At 39.7% G+C, this 17150-nt stretch overlaps 1 protein-coding gene across 5 annotated transcripts in view; it reads left to right on the top strand.

Annotated features, from left to right (window-relative positions):
• vit (vitrin) overlaps window positions 1-17150 on the top strand; it is a 34390-nt gene that overhangs the window by 10856 nt on the left and 6384 nt on the right. For 3 of the 5 annotated variants that reach the window (XM_058058320.2, XM_058058324.2, XM_058058323.2), the window contains exons 3-17: window positions 692-757; window positions 1217-1373; window positions 1446-1579; window positions 1658-1735; window positions 2928-3134; window positions 4815-4859; window positions 6534-6572; window positions 6660-6710; window positions 7060-7122; window positions 7558-7620; window positions 13305-13379; window positions 13519-13584; window positions 13923-13985; window positions 16298-16360; window positions 16514-16561. In XM_058058320.2, the coding sequence (XP_057914303.2) occupies window positions 692-757; window positions 1217-1373; window positions 1446-1579; window positions 1658-1735; window positions 2928-3134; window positions 4815-4859; window positions 6534-6572; window positions 6660-6710; window positions 7060-7122; window positions 7558-7620; window positions 13305-13379; window positions 13519-13584; window positions 13923-13985; window positions 16298-16360; window positions 16514-16561 (1218 nt within the window). The remainder of the gene's footprint in view (window positions 1-691; window positions 758-1216; window positions 1374-1445; window positions 1580-1657; window positions 1736-2927; window positions 3135-4814; window positions 4860-6533; window positions 6573-6659; window positions 6711-7059; window positions 7123-7557; window positions 7621-13304; window positions 13380-13518; window positions 13585-13922; window positions 13986-16297; window positions 16361-16513; window positions 16562-17150) is intronic. The other 2 variants (XM_058058321.2, XM_058058322.2) reach the window with 2 other exon arrangements.

Consider the following 17150-nt stretch of genomic DNA (forward strand, 5'->3'; position numbering starts at 1 on the left):
ACATGACAAAACACGACTATAGTCACATTTATACTCTTTTTATTTACAACATATTGCGCAACTGCAGGGTCTTGAGACACATGCTAACTCGCAAACTAGAGAGCTAGCGACCTAAACGGTAGCCTCCAAGTTATTTCCTTTAAACTTAAATAGCCAAAAACTTACCACTTCCACACGGATAGGGAGGATAACTATTAACAGTTATTTAACCTTTAACATGAACATTAATCAAACGTAATAATTTTTTCTGGGTACATGATACCATACAGCATCCATATCAAACTTGCGCGGGCCGCACTAACATTAAACTTTCATATCAAGGCGGGGGCCTCAAACTAGGACACTAGTTTGAGGCCCCCGCCTGTTATATACACTATTTACAGCTGTGGACATGTCAATCAAGCCAGCGGTTTATTGCATGGTATATTGCATTATTATTGCATGTTTTGTTGCACAGTTATTGCACAGCTAATGTACAGGATTTTTGAAGCAGTTTTGTTATGGAGTACACCCTTGACTGAGGGGGTAAAGAAGACTTTAGTCACTTCAGTTTAGAGAAGACTTTGTGTGCATGTGATTAAGTTGTACATTTGTTGTACATGTTGTACAGTATACGGTTGTATCGCTTCTTCACAAGTATCATTCACTACAACAAAAAGACAATGCTGTCATGTTTTTTCCTCTCCCACAGTGCTCCTGTTGTCCTGCGCTAGTCAGGCCAAACCGAATGGATCAAAGAGCAAGAAACCGAAGCAAGGTATCTACGTACCATGAATGGACACACAAACCTATAATTTGTGTGTCAGTGGCAGCGAGGCTGTCTCCGCCTTCCCGCTCCACTGCTCTCTCTTCACCTTCACTCATTGACAAATGGCTCAATGTATAAATCACTTCTTAAACATAAAAACTGCCACTGATTTATTTTATTTGAGGTTTCCCCTGAACCTATGACTGTGATTTTCTAGGTGGCTAAACTTTAAATCAATGCACTCATTGGAATACATGGAGTGATGATGATTTAGTAGTGTAAATTATAATGCAGGATAATCTCTACCAACAGAATTACATTGTTTGGATTATTTCTATAACAACGAATCAATTGTTAGAATTCTATCAATCCACTTATCTACATACCGATTAATCGCTAATCCTTTCAGCAATTCTTTGTTGTCAAAACAAGTTAACCAACATCTGTAAACATGTCCTCTGTTCATAGTCGTACCTGCCATCGAGTGCGACGTCAGAGCGGGAAAGATCAGCCTTCCGGAATTCATAGTCAAATGTCCTGCACACTGTCGGGAGACCAAGCAGCAGGTGTACGGGACGGGTGTGTTCGCCTCCATCTCAAGCATCTGCAACGCCGCCATCCACAGGTAAACTGCACAATGACTCAGAAAAGCTCACACAGGAAATCATATGCCGTACGTGTTTTTGTATCCCAATAGTGGAATCATCACCAATTCAGGAGGGAAAGTGATTGTGAGGAAAATGGCAGGTCAGAACATCTACAAAGGTAGCAACTCCAACGGCGTGCGCTCTCTGTCACTTCCGAAATGGAGGGAATCATTCGTTGTCACAGGTATTCATAACGGAGCTTCGTATCGAAGGCAACATCAGAGGTGACCCTCTTCTTGACTGATGCTTTGTTGTGTTGTAGAGGGGAAGCCCAAAAAAGGAGTCATCTACCCTTCTACCCTTGACTTCGTTCCTTCAAGACCAACCTACGTGAAGACAAGTGAGGAGGGATTCTTTTTTTTGCATTTTAGAATTGTGTCAGTTATTATTACAGTTTTTCTTGATTGTTGAAACACATTTTGTGAAAGGATGCCTCATATTCTCAGAACTCTACACACAAATCAAAAAAATCACTCACACATTTCTGAAAACCCCTCAATTCTCCTGCAAAATGAAACTTTACATCCAAAACAGTCTTCATTCTTGTCAAAATGGTGTTTTGTCTCCAAATGAGGCACACAAACCACAATATGAACAAACATTTATATGAACCAGTTGAACACTGATGTGCTCAGTGTAAAACACTGTGATTACATCATATTCATCATGACTCGGGCCTTTTTGTGTTCAGTGTGACACTTGCAAAATATTTTAGAATTGTTTTTTGTTTTTTTTGTATTTTTTTGACTCAGAACACAAAATTACACAGAAATATATATATTTTTTTCACAGAAAAACAATCTACAAAGTGTTCAGCACAGTCAACACAAAGTTCCACATACAGTGGTCTACATCTAAATATATACAGGTTCAGTTCAAGAAATAATAATCAAAAATAATAATGAAAAAATCAATCAATAACAAAGCAAAAGACTATGCTGCATCACGTCTTCTGTTTGGGTCAGGCCACAGCTAATTGTAAAAATGTGTGACAGGTGTTTACCCATGTGATGAGTCAGTGTGAATAATAGGAATATTCATTTGACTGTTTTGAGTGGCATTGTGTTCTTTGTGAAAACAAGAAGTTAACGTCATGAAAATTGTGCCAAAACTCAGAGAATTGTGTGTAGTGTTTTGAAAAAAGTGTGTTGTAGATCTGCAGTCTGAGTGTAAAGCAGGAATTGTGCTTATAGTTTAGCAGACTTGGTTCATGGAGTTGGTGCATTGGTTATATGTTGTAGTCATTGGGTGTCAGGCATCACAAATTGTGTGTAAACAATCGAGAAAAACTGTAAGCCAATTAAGTAACACCCAGGGATCAAACGAGGGGACCATAGATGAGACCAACCTTCTTCATTGTGGTCATACAATCAATGATGGCAGGCATTCGGTTCAATGGGAAGTCAAAACACCATCACTCTTTTGAAGAATGTCAGGAATGATTTCAATGTTGTAGCTACCGTAGTTCTTCCCCCAATGCTCATCCATCTTGGAAGACGAATGGCCGCCTTCACCTTGTCATCTCCTCTCAGGTCAAAAGGACAAAGCCCCCGCGGTAACCACAGCGCTTCCTCCAACAACACCAGCACCTGACCCCACCACGACGGTGACCACACCCGAACCTACCACTATCACCGCCACCACTACCACCCAAGCTCCCACTACCACTACAGCTCCTCCGACACCACCACCCACCACCGTCAAAGCTCGTGCCATCGTGCACAGGGTCAGAGACGCAGGTAAACCCGACAGATCATTGCATGTTTTATTGTTCCTCATGGATCCCTGCATGTCATGTGGAGGATTATGTACCGTAATTTCCGGACTATAAAGCGCACCTGATTATAAGCCTCACCCACTACATTTTTAGAGGAAAAGCGATTTTGTACATACACAAGCCGCACCTGTATATAAGCCGCATGTGCCCACATTAAAACATGTAAACATATTTACAAAGAAAGACGAGTTTTCAATACAATAATAATAATATAACTTTCTTCCCAAACGGTTCCTGTGACGCGGCAGTAAAACGGTAGCAACATGGTAACAACACGCTAGCAACACAATAGCAACACGGTATAACAGGTCTGGTAAAACAGGTCTGGTAAAAGAACATACTGGTAAAAATCACGGTAAGCCGTCTTCATCTTCCTCCTTTTGAACTGAAGCCATGGATTAGTTTATGCCAAGTTTACGTGCAGCAGCTCTGTTTCCTTCTTTATCGGACAGCTTGATTGCTTTTAGCTTGAAAGCTGCGTCATATGCCTTTCTTTTTGCATTTTCCATGATGAGGGTATGTTCACGCTAATTTCATTTATGCACACGACGCATATATTCCACCGGTCTTAATCTTACTTTTTCTACTCGAGAGCCCCTGGCGGCCGTTAGAAAAATGACATAAATTGGCCGCATCACTGAATAAGCCGCAGGGGTTGAAAGTTTTGGAAAAAAGTAGCGGCTTATAGTCCGGAATTTACGGTAATCCAATCTACACAGAAGATCCACAGTTCCGTCTGGATGTCTGCCTAACTAACATCTACACAGCAACGAGTCGCTCCGGCCTCTCTATCTCCCAAAACACATCACATACATGTGATTAGAGGAGGTGATTCCAAGTGCTGCTATGACAAATGGCTGCTGCACGGCCGTGCATTTATGCTCATACTCATTTGGCTAACTGACTTCAGTGTACAGTTGACATCACACCTCGCAACACTCATTATTCAGCAGAACCTCGCTTTGCACAGGAGTTGTTTTTTTTTTTTAATCAAACATTATTGCTACAAATTTACACTGCTTCGGTTACTAGTCGAGTGCCAAAACAAATCATTGTTGACTCTGTGAAGGATTTTAGAATGAGGTCACTACAGATGATTTCCTTACAGGGAATTTTTTAATCATCTTTATTATGTGCATATGTGTGGTTTATTTGCTCATAGAGCACACACATACACAATGATGAACTCTATCTGTTTCTTTCCTTCGTCTTTTCAAGCACAGCGCCATGCTCTGATGAGGTGTTCAAGCTCACTTTTTTTTTTAATATAGGACCGCTGAAAAAAAAAGTTGATAAAGAAGGCGAGAAGCACTATTGAATTCAATAAAGAAGTTGTGGCAAAGTACAAATGTAGCCTCTGCTACAATAGGATTGTAATGTAAAGGTTCCTTTACAGGGGGAATGATTTAACGGAGACACATAACAACAGTAAGTGAGCTGGGCCAGTGTATGTATTGATTATTCTACCTGCTGCTGAAGTTGACACTAAAGTTGAAGTAAGTAAGTATACAGCTCTAACCGTTCACTCTTGAAATGAAACCGAGGTTCCACTGTATAAGTAAACATTCGTGCGACCCATTTGGGGTGCACAAAGGTTCCAAATGATTCCGCTTCTTCAGCCGTTTGTGTTTCTTCTATGTAGGCAGCAGTCACCCGTACCTTGCCTCTGTAGCAGCTTCCAGTTCAAGTGAGTGAAGTAAAGTAAAACTACTATATGTTATGATGACATAATGGGGTGTTGGGATGATTGTTGCATTCTAAGCTAACCTATGGCAAGTTGCTCCGAGTTAAAGCCCTTTTCACTATAAACGTGTAAAAACTATAACCCAAAGAATTTTTACTTCTACAAAAGGTAGCTTTAGGGCAATTATTATTTACAGACGCTTAGAACTGTACAGACAGACAGGATAATTGGCTTGTTTTTGATCCTCATATTAATGTAATGTTGTTGTATGATTCACTTTGCATTTTTGCCAAAATATTGTCTGTCTTTGTACAATTCGGCATGTAACAACGTAGTCCGTTTTCCCCGTACTTTATTGTTCTGAGAAATCGAGTGTTCAAACAAAGCACCCTACGCTTCGCTAACTCACTGCCTGTGCTTTTTTTATTGAGCATGGCTGCTAAATAACATGCCATGGGGCCAAAGAAAGTTGCTTCTTTGTTAAAGAAGGTGAAAAACACTTGAATTTGATCTTGTCAGGATGTCCGGTGAAGTCTGCATCAGCAATAAGTTCCATCCATTTGTCGACTACATCACGGTTCGAACATCGTTTCTTGCTTTTTCAGAAATTAACTGATAAATTTTAAGTGTATTGCAACTTAACAATCCGACACAAAATTAAGACTTAGGATAATGCATGTTTCAACATTTTTTTTTAGCACAAGTCATAATGTACAGTATTTACTTAATCAGTGTAAGACTATAAATCAGGGGTTTCAAACTCAATTTACCTGGGGGCCACTGGAGCTAGGGTCTGGGTGAGACTGGGCCGCATCAGGTTTAAAAAAAAAAACAAAAAGCGCATTTATTAAAAACAGAAAAATATACAAACTTTTTCAGTGCTTTGGTTCCGATTTTCTACAATAAAAGCTCTGATAAAACATTCCACTGTTCTCAAAATCTTAATTTTTATTTTTCTGCACAAAATATGAAAAATAAATAAACAAATCAAGAATAAAGAAAATCAATCAATCAATCAGTAATAAATAAATATAATAATAATAAAATAGCAAATAATAAAAAATTAAGAAACCACATATAGTTGGTGGGTAGACAAATTATTTTTTCAGATTAAAATGAACAAAGCATTATTAGAGCCCTGTAGACATGACAAAACACGACTATAGTCACATTTATACTCTTTTTATTTACAACATATTGCGCAACTGCAGGGTCTTGAGACACATGCTAACTCGCAAACTAGAGAGCTAGCGACCTAAACGGTAGCCTCCAAGTTATTTCCTTCAAACTTAAATAGCCAAAAACTTACCACTTCCACACGGATAGGGAGGATAACTATTAACAGTTATTTAACCTTTAACATGAACATTAATCAAATGTAATAATTTTTTCTGGGTACATGATACCATACAGCATCCATATCAAACTTGCGTGGGCCGCACTAACATTAAACTTTCATATCAAGGGGGCCTCAAACTAGTGTCCTGCGGGCCACATTTGGCACCCCCAATTAACATCAAAGTAAAATTCTTTGAGTTGGAGTACTTCAATTGAAAAAGGCTTGTACGGTGAATAGAAATGTGTATTGTATTGATTGAAAGTGAAGTCAGCTTACTGCTGACTCAGTTCCATACATCTTTGCCTAAATATATTTATGTTATTCCACCACCGGTGTAGGACAGTCACAGAGTGCTCAAGGCAAGAGCCCCAGCCAAGGTACACCACTGACTCTGCAGCTCTTGGAAAGTCAGTTTACACCACATGCAGCAACTCTTTGACTCATGTCATGACATTTCTTTGAAGTATTCCGAGGGAGTGCCTATCCGAATAGATTCCCGCAGCGTGCCAGTGCAGGTAAAGCCAACTTTAAAATAACCCCGATGATGCTATTGTTCCTTTTTTTTCCCTTTCATACTAACACACACAACCATGCACAAACCTCTTCTGCTGCTTTCAACACATCTGCTGAGCCTCATTCAGGCCGCAAGTGTTCTGTGTTGTGTTTTCCTAAATACCACTCAATGACTGTTTTCAGCTCCGATCATACTTAATTAGTAAGTATCCCTCGACTTGAATGTCATGCATTACAGATAGAAATACAAACAATCAGTTAAAAACATTACGCTTTGGATTACATGTTATTTTTGTTGCTATTTGAATTACATACGGTCTCATGATGTTTGTCTACTGGTCCTGCCTTCAGGTCTACGCAGAGCTGAGGCTGTGCCGGCAGTGAGGAGACAGTCTGCGTCTCCAGTTGGACCAGGTCAGCCTCCCTGTGCACACACACATACACACACACACACATACACAGGTAGATATGATGTGACCAACATGGAATGTAGGTCAAGGGCAGTGATGCTAGAAGAATGCAGGAGATGCTGGAAGAGTGACCCTGGGGTCCACACCCATAAGCCCCAGCTATCTGCACCCCAAGGCTGCCTCTAATCCACCCAATCAAGCTCACATTCCTTTCCCAATAGCCCCCGTTTTCTGTCATCATCAGCCGCATCCTCTTATTGAAGATAAAAGGTGCCTGTTGGCATGTAAATAGACCCTGTTATAGTCTTTATTCTAATATGAAGCTGCAATAGAAGCTGAAATTGTGGTGTAACCTTCCTCTTTCCTCTCTTCTTTGTCTTCTCTTTGTGTCCCCTCACTTCTTCTTCTTCTTTTCCTGTTTTTCAATGGATGCAAGCAGCTTTGAACAGAGGTCAGGCAACCCAACAGGAGCGAAGTCCAGTCTTGAGCCAATCCAATCCTGGTAAGTGATGGCAGAGCACAAGCAGGAACGCTAGTAGGTGGGGATCAAAAACAGTCAAGTCAAGTCTATTTGACTCATATAATGCACAGCAGGTATCTTGAGGGCGGCACGGCGGTCTAGTGGTTAGCGCGCAGACCTCACAGCTCGGAGACTAGGGTTCAATTCTCTGTGTGGAGTTTGCATGTTCTCCCCGTGCATGCGTGGGTTTTCTCCGGGTACTCCGGTTTCCTCCCACATTCCAAAAACATGCTAGGTTAATTGGCGACTCCAAATTGTCCATAGGTATGAATGTGAGTGTGAATGGTTGTTTGTCTATATGTGCCCTGTGATTGGCTGGCCACCAGTCCAGGGTGTACCCTGCCTCTCGCCCATAGACAGCTGGGATAGGCTCCAGCATCCCCCACGACCCTCATGAGGAAAAAGCGGTAGAAAATGAATGAATGAAGGTATCTTGAGAACCACAGTCTTGTTGCATTAAAGAAAACCAAAGCACTTTGGCGACGGAGGTAAGGAAAAACTCTCTTGAAGTAAGAAACCTTGAACTGGTTATGCAACTGTATGGATGTGTTGCTTTAATTGCTTTAATGCAACATTTTGTGAACCTTATTGATAAACAATACTGTGCACATCTTCCCTATACACTAAAACTGCACATTATGGACTGGCCTTTTATTGTGGCCAGCCTGAGGAACACTTGTGCAACGATCATGTTGTCAATCAGCATCTTAACTCATTCAATACTAAAGACGCATTTATACATTATTATAATCTCATTCATTCATTCATTCATTCATTTTCTACCGCTTTTTCCTCACAAGGGTCGCAGGGGGTGCTGGAGCCTATCCCAGCTGTCTTCGGGCGAGAGGCGGGGTACACCCTGGAGTGGTGGCCATCCAATCGCAGGGCACATATAGACAAACAACCATTCACACTCACATTCATACCCATGGACAATTTGGAGTCACCAATTAACCTAGCATGTTTTTGGAATGTGGGAGGAAACCGGAGTACCCGGAGAAAACCCACGCATGCACAGGGAGAACATGCAAACTCCACACAGAGATGGCCGAGGGTGTGAGGTCTGTGCTCTAACCACTTGACCGCCGTGCAGCCCAAAATATCAGTTCTTAACCAAAAAAAAGGGAGAGAAAACAATACACAAGCATAACTTTCACCTTGACACAAATGTAGCCATATATAGTTAGCCAAAATAACCATGCCACCACATAAACAACACAAAAAATGTTGTTCACATTTGACTTGGCTCTGTAGGTGTTTTGTCATTTTAAAACTGCACCAAACATGCTGTCTTCTATTGTGGACTTGCATCATCACCTCTTTGTACCTCTTCCGCCCAAAAACCGTCAAAGACGTATGTATATATTTACATATACGTCTTTGGGAGCGAATGAGCTAACTATAAACCTTTGCCAGATGAGAGCAGTTATTTTACGCCAAAGTTACACGGTGTACCTGGAGAAAACACACGGGGTGAACATGCAAACTCCACTCAGAGATACAGAGATGTCTGAGGGTGGAATTGAACCCTGTTTTCCTAGCTGTGAGGTCTGCACGCTAACCACTCGACTGCCGTGCTGCCATCAAATCAATTATTTTATGTTTTTCTTTGCGCGAGAGGCAAAAAGAGGTGATGATGCAACTCTCCACTAATGCATTTCACTTCAGAGCAATTTTAAACCACAAAAACAGCCCCAAGGTGGCAGAGGTGTGTTTGCCCTGTGATTGGCTGGTGACCAATTTGGGGTGTAGTACTCCTTTCACTAGCACTCAGCTTGGCTCAGCTAGCTTTAAGTAAGTACGAACATTTTTTTAGGACACAGAAACCCCTGCTTTGGATGTTGAAGAGACTGTTGGTTGCAAATTGAATGTTTTTATTTCCATTGATTGATAGCTCGTAATGTCGGGATGCTGTGGTCCTAAGAGTACAGTACTCAGTAGTATGAAAAATGAGCTATGAATATGTTGCCAATAAGATGAGTGATGGCAAGATAATGTGGCGCTGCATTCATCTTGTGCCATATCTGTTGAGATGATAAGACAGTGATGAGAAAGGTGCTCTCTCAGTATCGTAATCCTATATTCCAGTGCAGCCCATCTGGCCTGGCTTCGTCTTTCCGATCCTTGTAAATGCTTCCAGAAGGGAGAGCCGGTTCTACATAGCGTGGTTTCACATCCCGCTTCTTGGCTCAAGGAGCAAAGTGCTTCTGTTTTTGCTTGTGTGGAATGCAATCATTGGTCCCTATAATTAGACAGCTTGGTTTAAAAAAAAAAAGCCAAAATGAGTTTATCGTACTGACCTGTCGCTCATGACAAGTTTATTAGTAGCAGCGATGGCAGTTAGCGCTCACAACAGCTACTAAACTTGTGTTTAATAAAGTCATGTTTTTATTGATGCCCCTGAGGGACATTCTTTAAGGTTGAGGTGAAAGGTCAGAGGTGGGGTCATGAGGGATCAGTGTCACTCCAAAAAGACACCTCGGGAGAGAGGATGATGCTCTTATAAATTTACGAGTACTTTTTTCTTTGCTTTACTGAACTGCCGCCAACAGATGTAACAGTTTATATTGCACCATGAACACACGTCTTTCTCTTTTCGGTATGTTCTAAAGATATACAAACAGATAAAAGAGACAACTCATTATGATTGGGAACCACTTATTCTGACAATACAGTATCAATGTTATGAAATGCGATGAAAATATACACTCTGGTGGGGACGCACTTAAAAAAGCTATTTTTTTCATATGATAACAAGTGTATTTTCATTCGTATACATGTTTATTAGGTAGATTACTTTTTCATTGGCAATGTAGCATCTTCATATTGAGTGTTGGACGATAATATAAAATCAGTGATGGGAAAGCGCGGCACGGCGGACTAGTGGTTAGCGCGCAGACCTCACAGCTAGGAGACCAGGGTTCAATTCCACCCTCGGCCATCTCTGTGTGGAGTTTGCATGTTCTCCCCGTGCATGCGTGGGTTTTCTCCGGGTACTCCGGTTTCCTCCCACATTCCGAAAACATGCTAGGTTAATTGGCCACTCCAAATTGTCCATAGGTATGAATGTGAGTGTGAATGGTTGTTTGTCTATATGTGTCGTGAGGAAAAAAGCGGTAGAAAATGAATGAATGCTGGGAAAGCCTTTCAAACTCATGGACACATATTTATATATTTATATATTTTGTGAGAAAGGCAAAAAGAAGCAACTGCACAATAGAAAAGATGATATTGAGTGCAGTTTTAAGCGGTTAAAAACGGCCACAAGGTGGCAGAACTGTATTTTCTAAGAGCTCGGCATGCATCTTTGCCATGCAATAACACACTCCACAGCAAGCAGGAAGTACATGTACCTGTTACTGTACTGTACTCTTTACACCTGTCCATCCTTCTAATGCATCCCTTTCACCACAAAAGAATAACCGTCCTGTCTGCTGGACACTACTGGACCTTCGAGCGGCATTAGATTGAGTTAATCTTTGCGTCCTTTCTGTCTACACTGTCATACATTTTACAATAATACTCCCACGCTCCAGTGAGCAAGTGGCGTCGCAATCAACACAAAGCCAGCCTGCTCGCTGCCACAGGATGGGAACGCTGAGCCCAGGCTGTGCATTCGTGTAAGCCACACATCCATTGGAGTAAGTGTGCACTGAAGTGTGTTAAGTCAGTTTGGATAAATGGGATGTTCTGGTCTGGTGTTCCATTACTTACTGTAACCATGCAACAGTTCAGTGTTTCTTCTATCTTATAACATGCAGTCTAGGAGCGTGTGTGCAGACATGGATTGAGGGGAGTTTGCATGTTTTGTATATATAATGTGATTCCCTGGTGCCCCGTTCCCAAATTTGGCTGGGATAGGCTCCAGCTCACCTGGAACCCTAATGACGTTCCATGTTAAAGCAGCAGTATGGGTCATGTATGTTCCTGCAGGACTCCCCTGTACAGCTAGTACACCAATGTCATTAACTACAGTTGCTGTAGTGAAAATGTATGTTAACTTGTCCACCACTAGTATGTACCAGGGTTCAAGGTTGTGAGTCATACCAAAATAATAATTGTTCCTTTTTTTGACTCAGTCTTTGATATTTTGTTGAACCTGTTGGAAATTTGTCCTGTATTTTTTTTCCAAACATTATGACCATTTTTTGTGGAGTTACATGCACCAATGCCGAAAATGGTCCGATCTCGTCATGTTAAAGAATCCTTCCATATCCCATTTTCCGACAATTCCTGAAAATTTAATCCAAATTTATACAGAACTTTTCAAGTGATTTTGAACAAAAACAAGACAAAGATAAAAACAGGCAAAAACATGACTTCTGCACTCTACTTGCAGAGAGATCAATGACCTAAGTTCATTTAAACAAGACACTGTTTCAGCTATATCACAAAGCTGAGATGCAGTTTTTCCTTGAAGTATACATACTGTAACTTCTTAGCACATGCACAAGCAACTGCACAATAGAAAAGATGATGTTGATGAACCTGTTGGAAATTTGTCCTGTATTTTTTTTCCAAGCATTATGACCATTTTTTGTGGAGTTACATGCACCAATGCCGAAAATGGTCCAATCTCGTAATGTTAAAGAATCCTTCCATATCCTTCCATAGTCCTTCCATATCCCATTTTCCGACAAATTTTCTGAAAATTTCAGCCAAATTTATACAGAACTTTTCAAGTGATTTTGAACAAAAATAAGACAAAGATAAAAACAGGCAGTTCATTTAAACAAGACGCTGTTTCAGCTACATCACAAAGCTGAGACGCTGTTTTTTTCTTGAAGTATACATACTGTAACTTCTTAGCACATCTATGTGTTGGTTTGCAAAATATCAAAGTGGACCTCCTATATTTTGTGAGAAAGACAAAAAGAAGCAACTGCACAATAGAAAAGATGATGTTGAGTGTCTTTGATATTTTGTGGAACCTGTTGGAAATTTGTCCTGTATTTTTTTCCAAGCATTTTTTGTGGCGTTACATGCACCAATGCCGAAAATGGTCCAATCTGGTAATGTTAAAAGAATCCTTCCATATCCTATTTTCCGACAATTCCTGAAAATTTCATCCAAATTCATACAGAACTTTTCAAGTGATTTTGAACAAAAGCAAGACAAAGATAAAAACAGGCAGTTCATTTAAACAGTTAATTTAAACAAGACACTGTTTCAGCTATATCACAAAGCTGAGATGCAGTTTTTGTCTTGAAGTATACATACTGTAACTTAGCACATCTATGTGTTGGTTTGCAAAATATCAAAGTGGACCTTTGCATACATACATTTTTCACGATGTGGCCCTCTGTGGAAAAAGTTTGCACAAGGCCTGAATCCAAAAAGCAACAGCATGGAAGGACAATTACATACGCAGCCCATGAAGCAAAGCAACGTGTAGCAATGACAACGACTAATGTGAGACAGCTGAACAGGATGCAAGTGGAGGTAAGGAAGTAATTGGCGTATAGATAATAGATGGATGTGTGTGCATACTTTGGCCCTCCGCTGTCTCGTGCAGCTCAAACATACTTAGTGGATGACTTAGTACAGTATGTTTGGTGTCTTGACTCAAGGCCCAACATCTTGCGCATACTCCACTAATGACGTTTTATGGAGGTCACAAGTATGATGTGTGCGCTGCCTCATGCTTTCTAATCTTCCCTGCACAGTTTTACCCAGGAGGGACTGGGGCCCTCCGTCGTTCCCTCGTCCTGAGTGGTTCCCTGGAGCTAGGCGATCATCAGGTACACATACATTAGTGAGACACATCTTAAAGGAACTGTACGTGGAGGGTTCCTCCAGCCAGACATTATTTCTCTTCCTGCTTTGCATTTGTTTATAGTCTTTGGAGGCCATACGTGTAACGCTGTGCTGTATGTTCAGATGTTATTTATGCAGCTCCAGACTCAGGATACACCTGGAGTGACTCGGACAACCCTGAGGTGACAGGTAAGTCTGGTTGATAACAGTGCGGTGTCAGCTACCCGCTCGTATTGCTGCATGCTGCATGCGCAAAAAAGGCATCATGCATGATCATGTGACTGATACGGAGCACAGACATGTGTGTTGATTGTGTGCGAGTGATGTTCATGTTCATGGAAGAGCGAGAAAGAGCGCGAAGCAGGCTACAATTTGAGCATGTGATCATTCTGCACGATGCCGTTGTTTTCACCGGTGTGGGATTGGGTGGCAATCATGACATGACCAATCGCAACTGTGGAAATGAGTGCTTGCCCTCCGAAGTTCAATGTGGGGATACTAACAGGTCTCAAACCATCCTCCTCTAGCTCAGGATCACAGGCCTGATATCTCAGACTTTGAGCGCTGGTATTATAACATTGGATCATACCGTAAGTGTTTTTCTCTTCTTTTTATACGGGACTAACAAGTCTTGGGAGTCACTTTAGTATGCTCATGTCACAACAAGTAGCCTCCTGTAATTGTAAACATTGTAAACACACCACCTTTTTAAATGGTCACATTTGTTCTCTAGGGGTTTGCTTTTTTTGGGTCGTGTGTTTATAAAAATACTTGACAGGATGCTTGATCTCTTTCCATTTGGCATGTTGGGATTTGGTTAAAGGGTTGGTGAAGTGGGAAATTAAAAGCGGCCTCATTCGGTACAGCAGCTGCACTCTAATTTTACTTTCATCCATTGACCGAGTGCAGTACATGGCAAGGTTTACAACATTACTCTCTAATATTACAAGTTTTTTCATGTTATATTACAACTTTATTCTCATGCATTTACAACTTTACTCTTGTAATATTATGATTTTCTTGTAAGTTAATGACTTTTTGTTGTTGCAAATTGACAACTTGGTTCTCTTTTTTAAAAAACTCCAAAATCTGATATTTCAAGTATTACATTTACAAATTGATTCTCATAAATTTACAACTTTATTCTTTTTTCTTAAAAAAAACATTTTGAGAATAACTTTATATTAAACAAAAATTTTATTTAACGTTAATAAAATGTTAAAACAAACATTAAGGACTTTTTCTTATAATATTATGAATTCATTTTTCTAAATTTACAAATATGTTCTCTTTATTCTAAAAATAAAACCTGACATTTTGAGTATGACGTCTTAAATTTATATTATTAATATTATTTATATAATTTAATTTATTTACGTACATTTACAACTCGAGAATAATGTAATAAGTTTTTCCTTGTTATATTTTGACTTTATTGTTGTAAATTCACAACTTTATTCTCACTTTATTATGACTTTTTTCTGAGATTTTGAGAATAAATAAGTAAAAAAGTAATACATTTATAATCTCATTCTCGTCATATTCTGACTTTGTAATTTCTGCCTTTACTCTCATAATTTTACTAGTTTTTCATCATAACCAGTTATACATCATAACCATAACCTACCAGTTTTTTCTTGTCAATGTAGTACTTTATTCTTGTAATTTTCCAACTTTATTTTATTGTCGTAATAGTTAAAAAAAAAAAAATTCAAACACTAGTTTAACAACACAGCATGTTATATAACAGATGAACTTGTTTGTCATCATATGCTTTCACATTTGGACTACAAGATTTTGAGAATAACTTTATATTAAACAAAAATTTGATTAAACGTTAACATCAAGGACTTTTTTCTCGTAATATTACAACTTCATTTTTGTAATTTAACAAATATATTGTATTTATTCAAAAAAAAATCTGATATTTCGAGTATGAAGTCTTAAATTTACATCTTTATTCTCATAAATGTACAACTTTATTCTCTTTTTCCTAAAAAAAAATTTAGAGAAAGATTTCAAGAATAATGTCGTAAATTGACTACATTTTTCCTTGTAATATTCTGCCTTTATTGTCGTAAATTTACGACTTTATTCTCACTTTATTATGACTTTTTTCCGAGATTTTGAGAATAAATAAGTAAACAAGTAATACATTTACAATCTCATTCTCGTAATATTCTGACTTTGTAATTTCTGACTTAACTCTCATAATTTTACTAGTTTTTCATCATAATACTACCAGTTTTTTCTTGTCAATGTACTACTTTATTCTTGTAATTTTCCAACTTTATTCTCCGGAATTTACAATTTTATTGTCATAATAGTTAAAAATGAAAAAACAAAAATCATGATGATTTTTTTTTTCCAACACTAGTTTAACAACACAGCATGTTATATAACAGATAAACTTGTTTGTCATCATATGCTTTCACATTTGGATTACAAGTTGTTCATTGAAGGCAGTAGAGGTACAGACTTACATCAAGAATACGCTTCAGTGTTAAGTCCCCCTCGCCACAATGTCAAGCTCCACATGTTATTGCTCATTTAGTTCCCCCAGTAAGAGTAAATAATTATATTTTCCGACATGTCAAAACTACTCCCTTATGTGCGATTAGGGCAAAGTCATTTCACTTGTTTATTGGCTCAGTTCCGGGCTGTTGACAAGACCCAAAGAACCCTCGCTGACCGATTACAGGTCGGAGCACCATCTCTTTGATGATGCCCGCAAAATAAATCTGAAAAGAAAGCAAATTCCTTCCCAGCATGCACCATTAAAATCCTAGCAGATGAGAGCCGGAGCCAGTGGGGAGAGGGCCGACTGTCCCACAGCAGCGTGCCTGTTTGGCATGAGACGCATGTCAAAGTGAGGCGACGACTGAGCCTGTGTTCTTTTTAGTGTCCCGAGCCGCTGACTTGGAGGGCAACCGCCAAGCGCCGCTGGATACAACCCATACAAGAGGTGAGTTGTAGTCAATATGGCTGCAAACACCTGCTTGTATCCAGCCAGGCATCAGCTTTCACATCCATAAATCACATTTGACATGTGACAGATTTTCATGCCAAGCCCCTCTTGCATGGTAAGTGACTTGCTTGTATGCTATCATCTGTGCAGTGGAGACAGTGGACACGTGGAGACCAGATGCAAACCTTTATGAATCAGGTGAGATTTGAATCAATACTTTTAGTTGTGCCTATCGGTGGATCTGCACCGGCACCAAGTAAGTCCCCAGCATAGACTCTTAATACAGACCAAGCTGAGGTTACCCGGGGAAAAGCATCTGGCTTTGTGGCCAGACTGTAATTGAAGGGATGTTGAGATAATGTCAAACAGCATGATGGCTGGAGGATAAAAGCGGCCCCGTTTGCTATCATGTTTACCGAGAGCACATGCTGGAAAGTGGACAGCAGCTGTCTTTGTGGGACATTCCATGACAAAATAGACTTTTTGTTTGTTATTCTGACGTTTTTTTTTTTTTTACTCTGATCTACATATTTCCATTCTTTGATGAAGGAGATACTAGCGGTACGTTCCAAAGCCTTGTCTTTAAGATAGCAGAAGTCAGTTGAGCAGGTTAAAAAAAGGTTTTTGTCTTCTGCTGTCTATTCATGGGTTACTCCTTGGATCAAGTTTGGTGTCTCCTGCTAAAAATCAATGCATTTTAGGCGAAGATGGCAGAGGTTTAAAATGTTTTCTCAAGATGTTGAGCCGAAATGTTGGTTTTTTTACATTAGAAAACTTTTCTATTAAT

This window comes from Doryrhamphus excisus, linkage group LG20, assembly GCF_037039965.1.
Source record: "Doryrhamphus excisus strain RoL-2023G ecotype Guam linkage group LG20, RoL_Dexc_Guam_v1.1, whole genome shotgun sequence".
Taxonomy (NCBI): Eukaryota; Metazoa; Chordata; class Actinopteri; order Syngnathiformes; family Syngnathidae; genus Doryrhamphus; species Doryrhamphus excisus.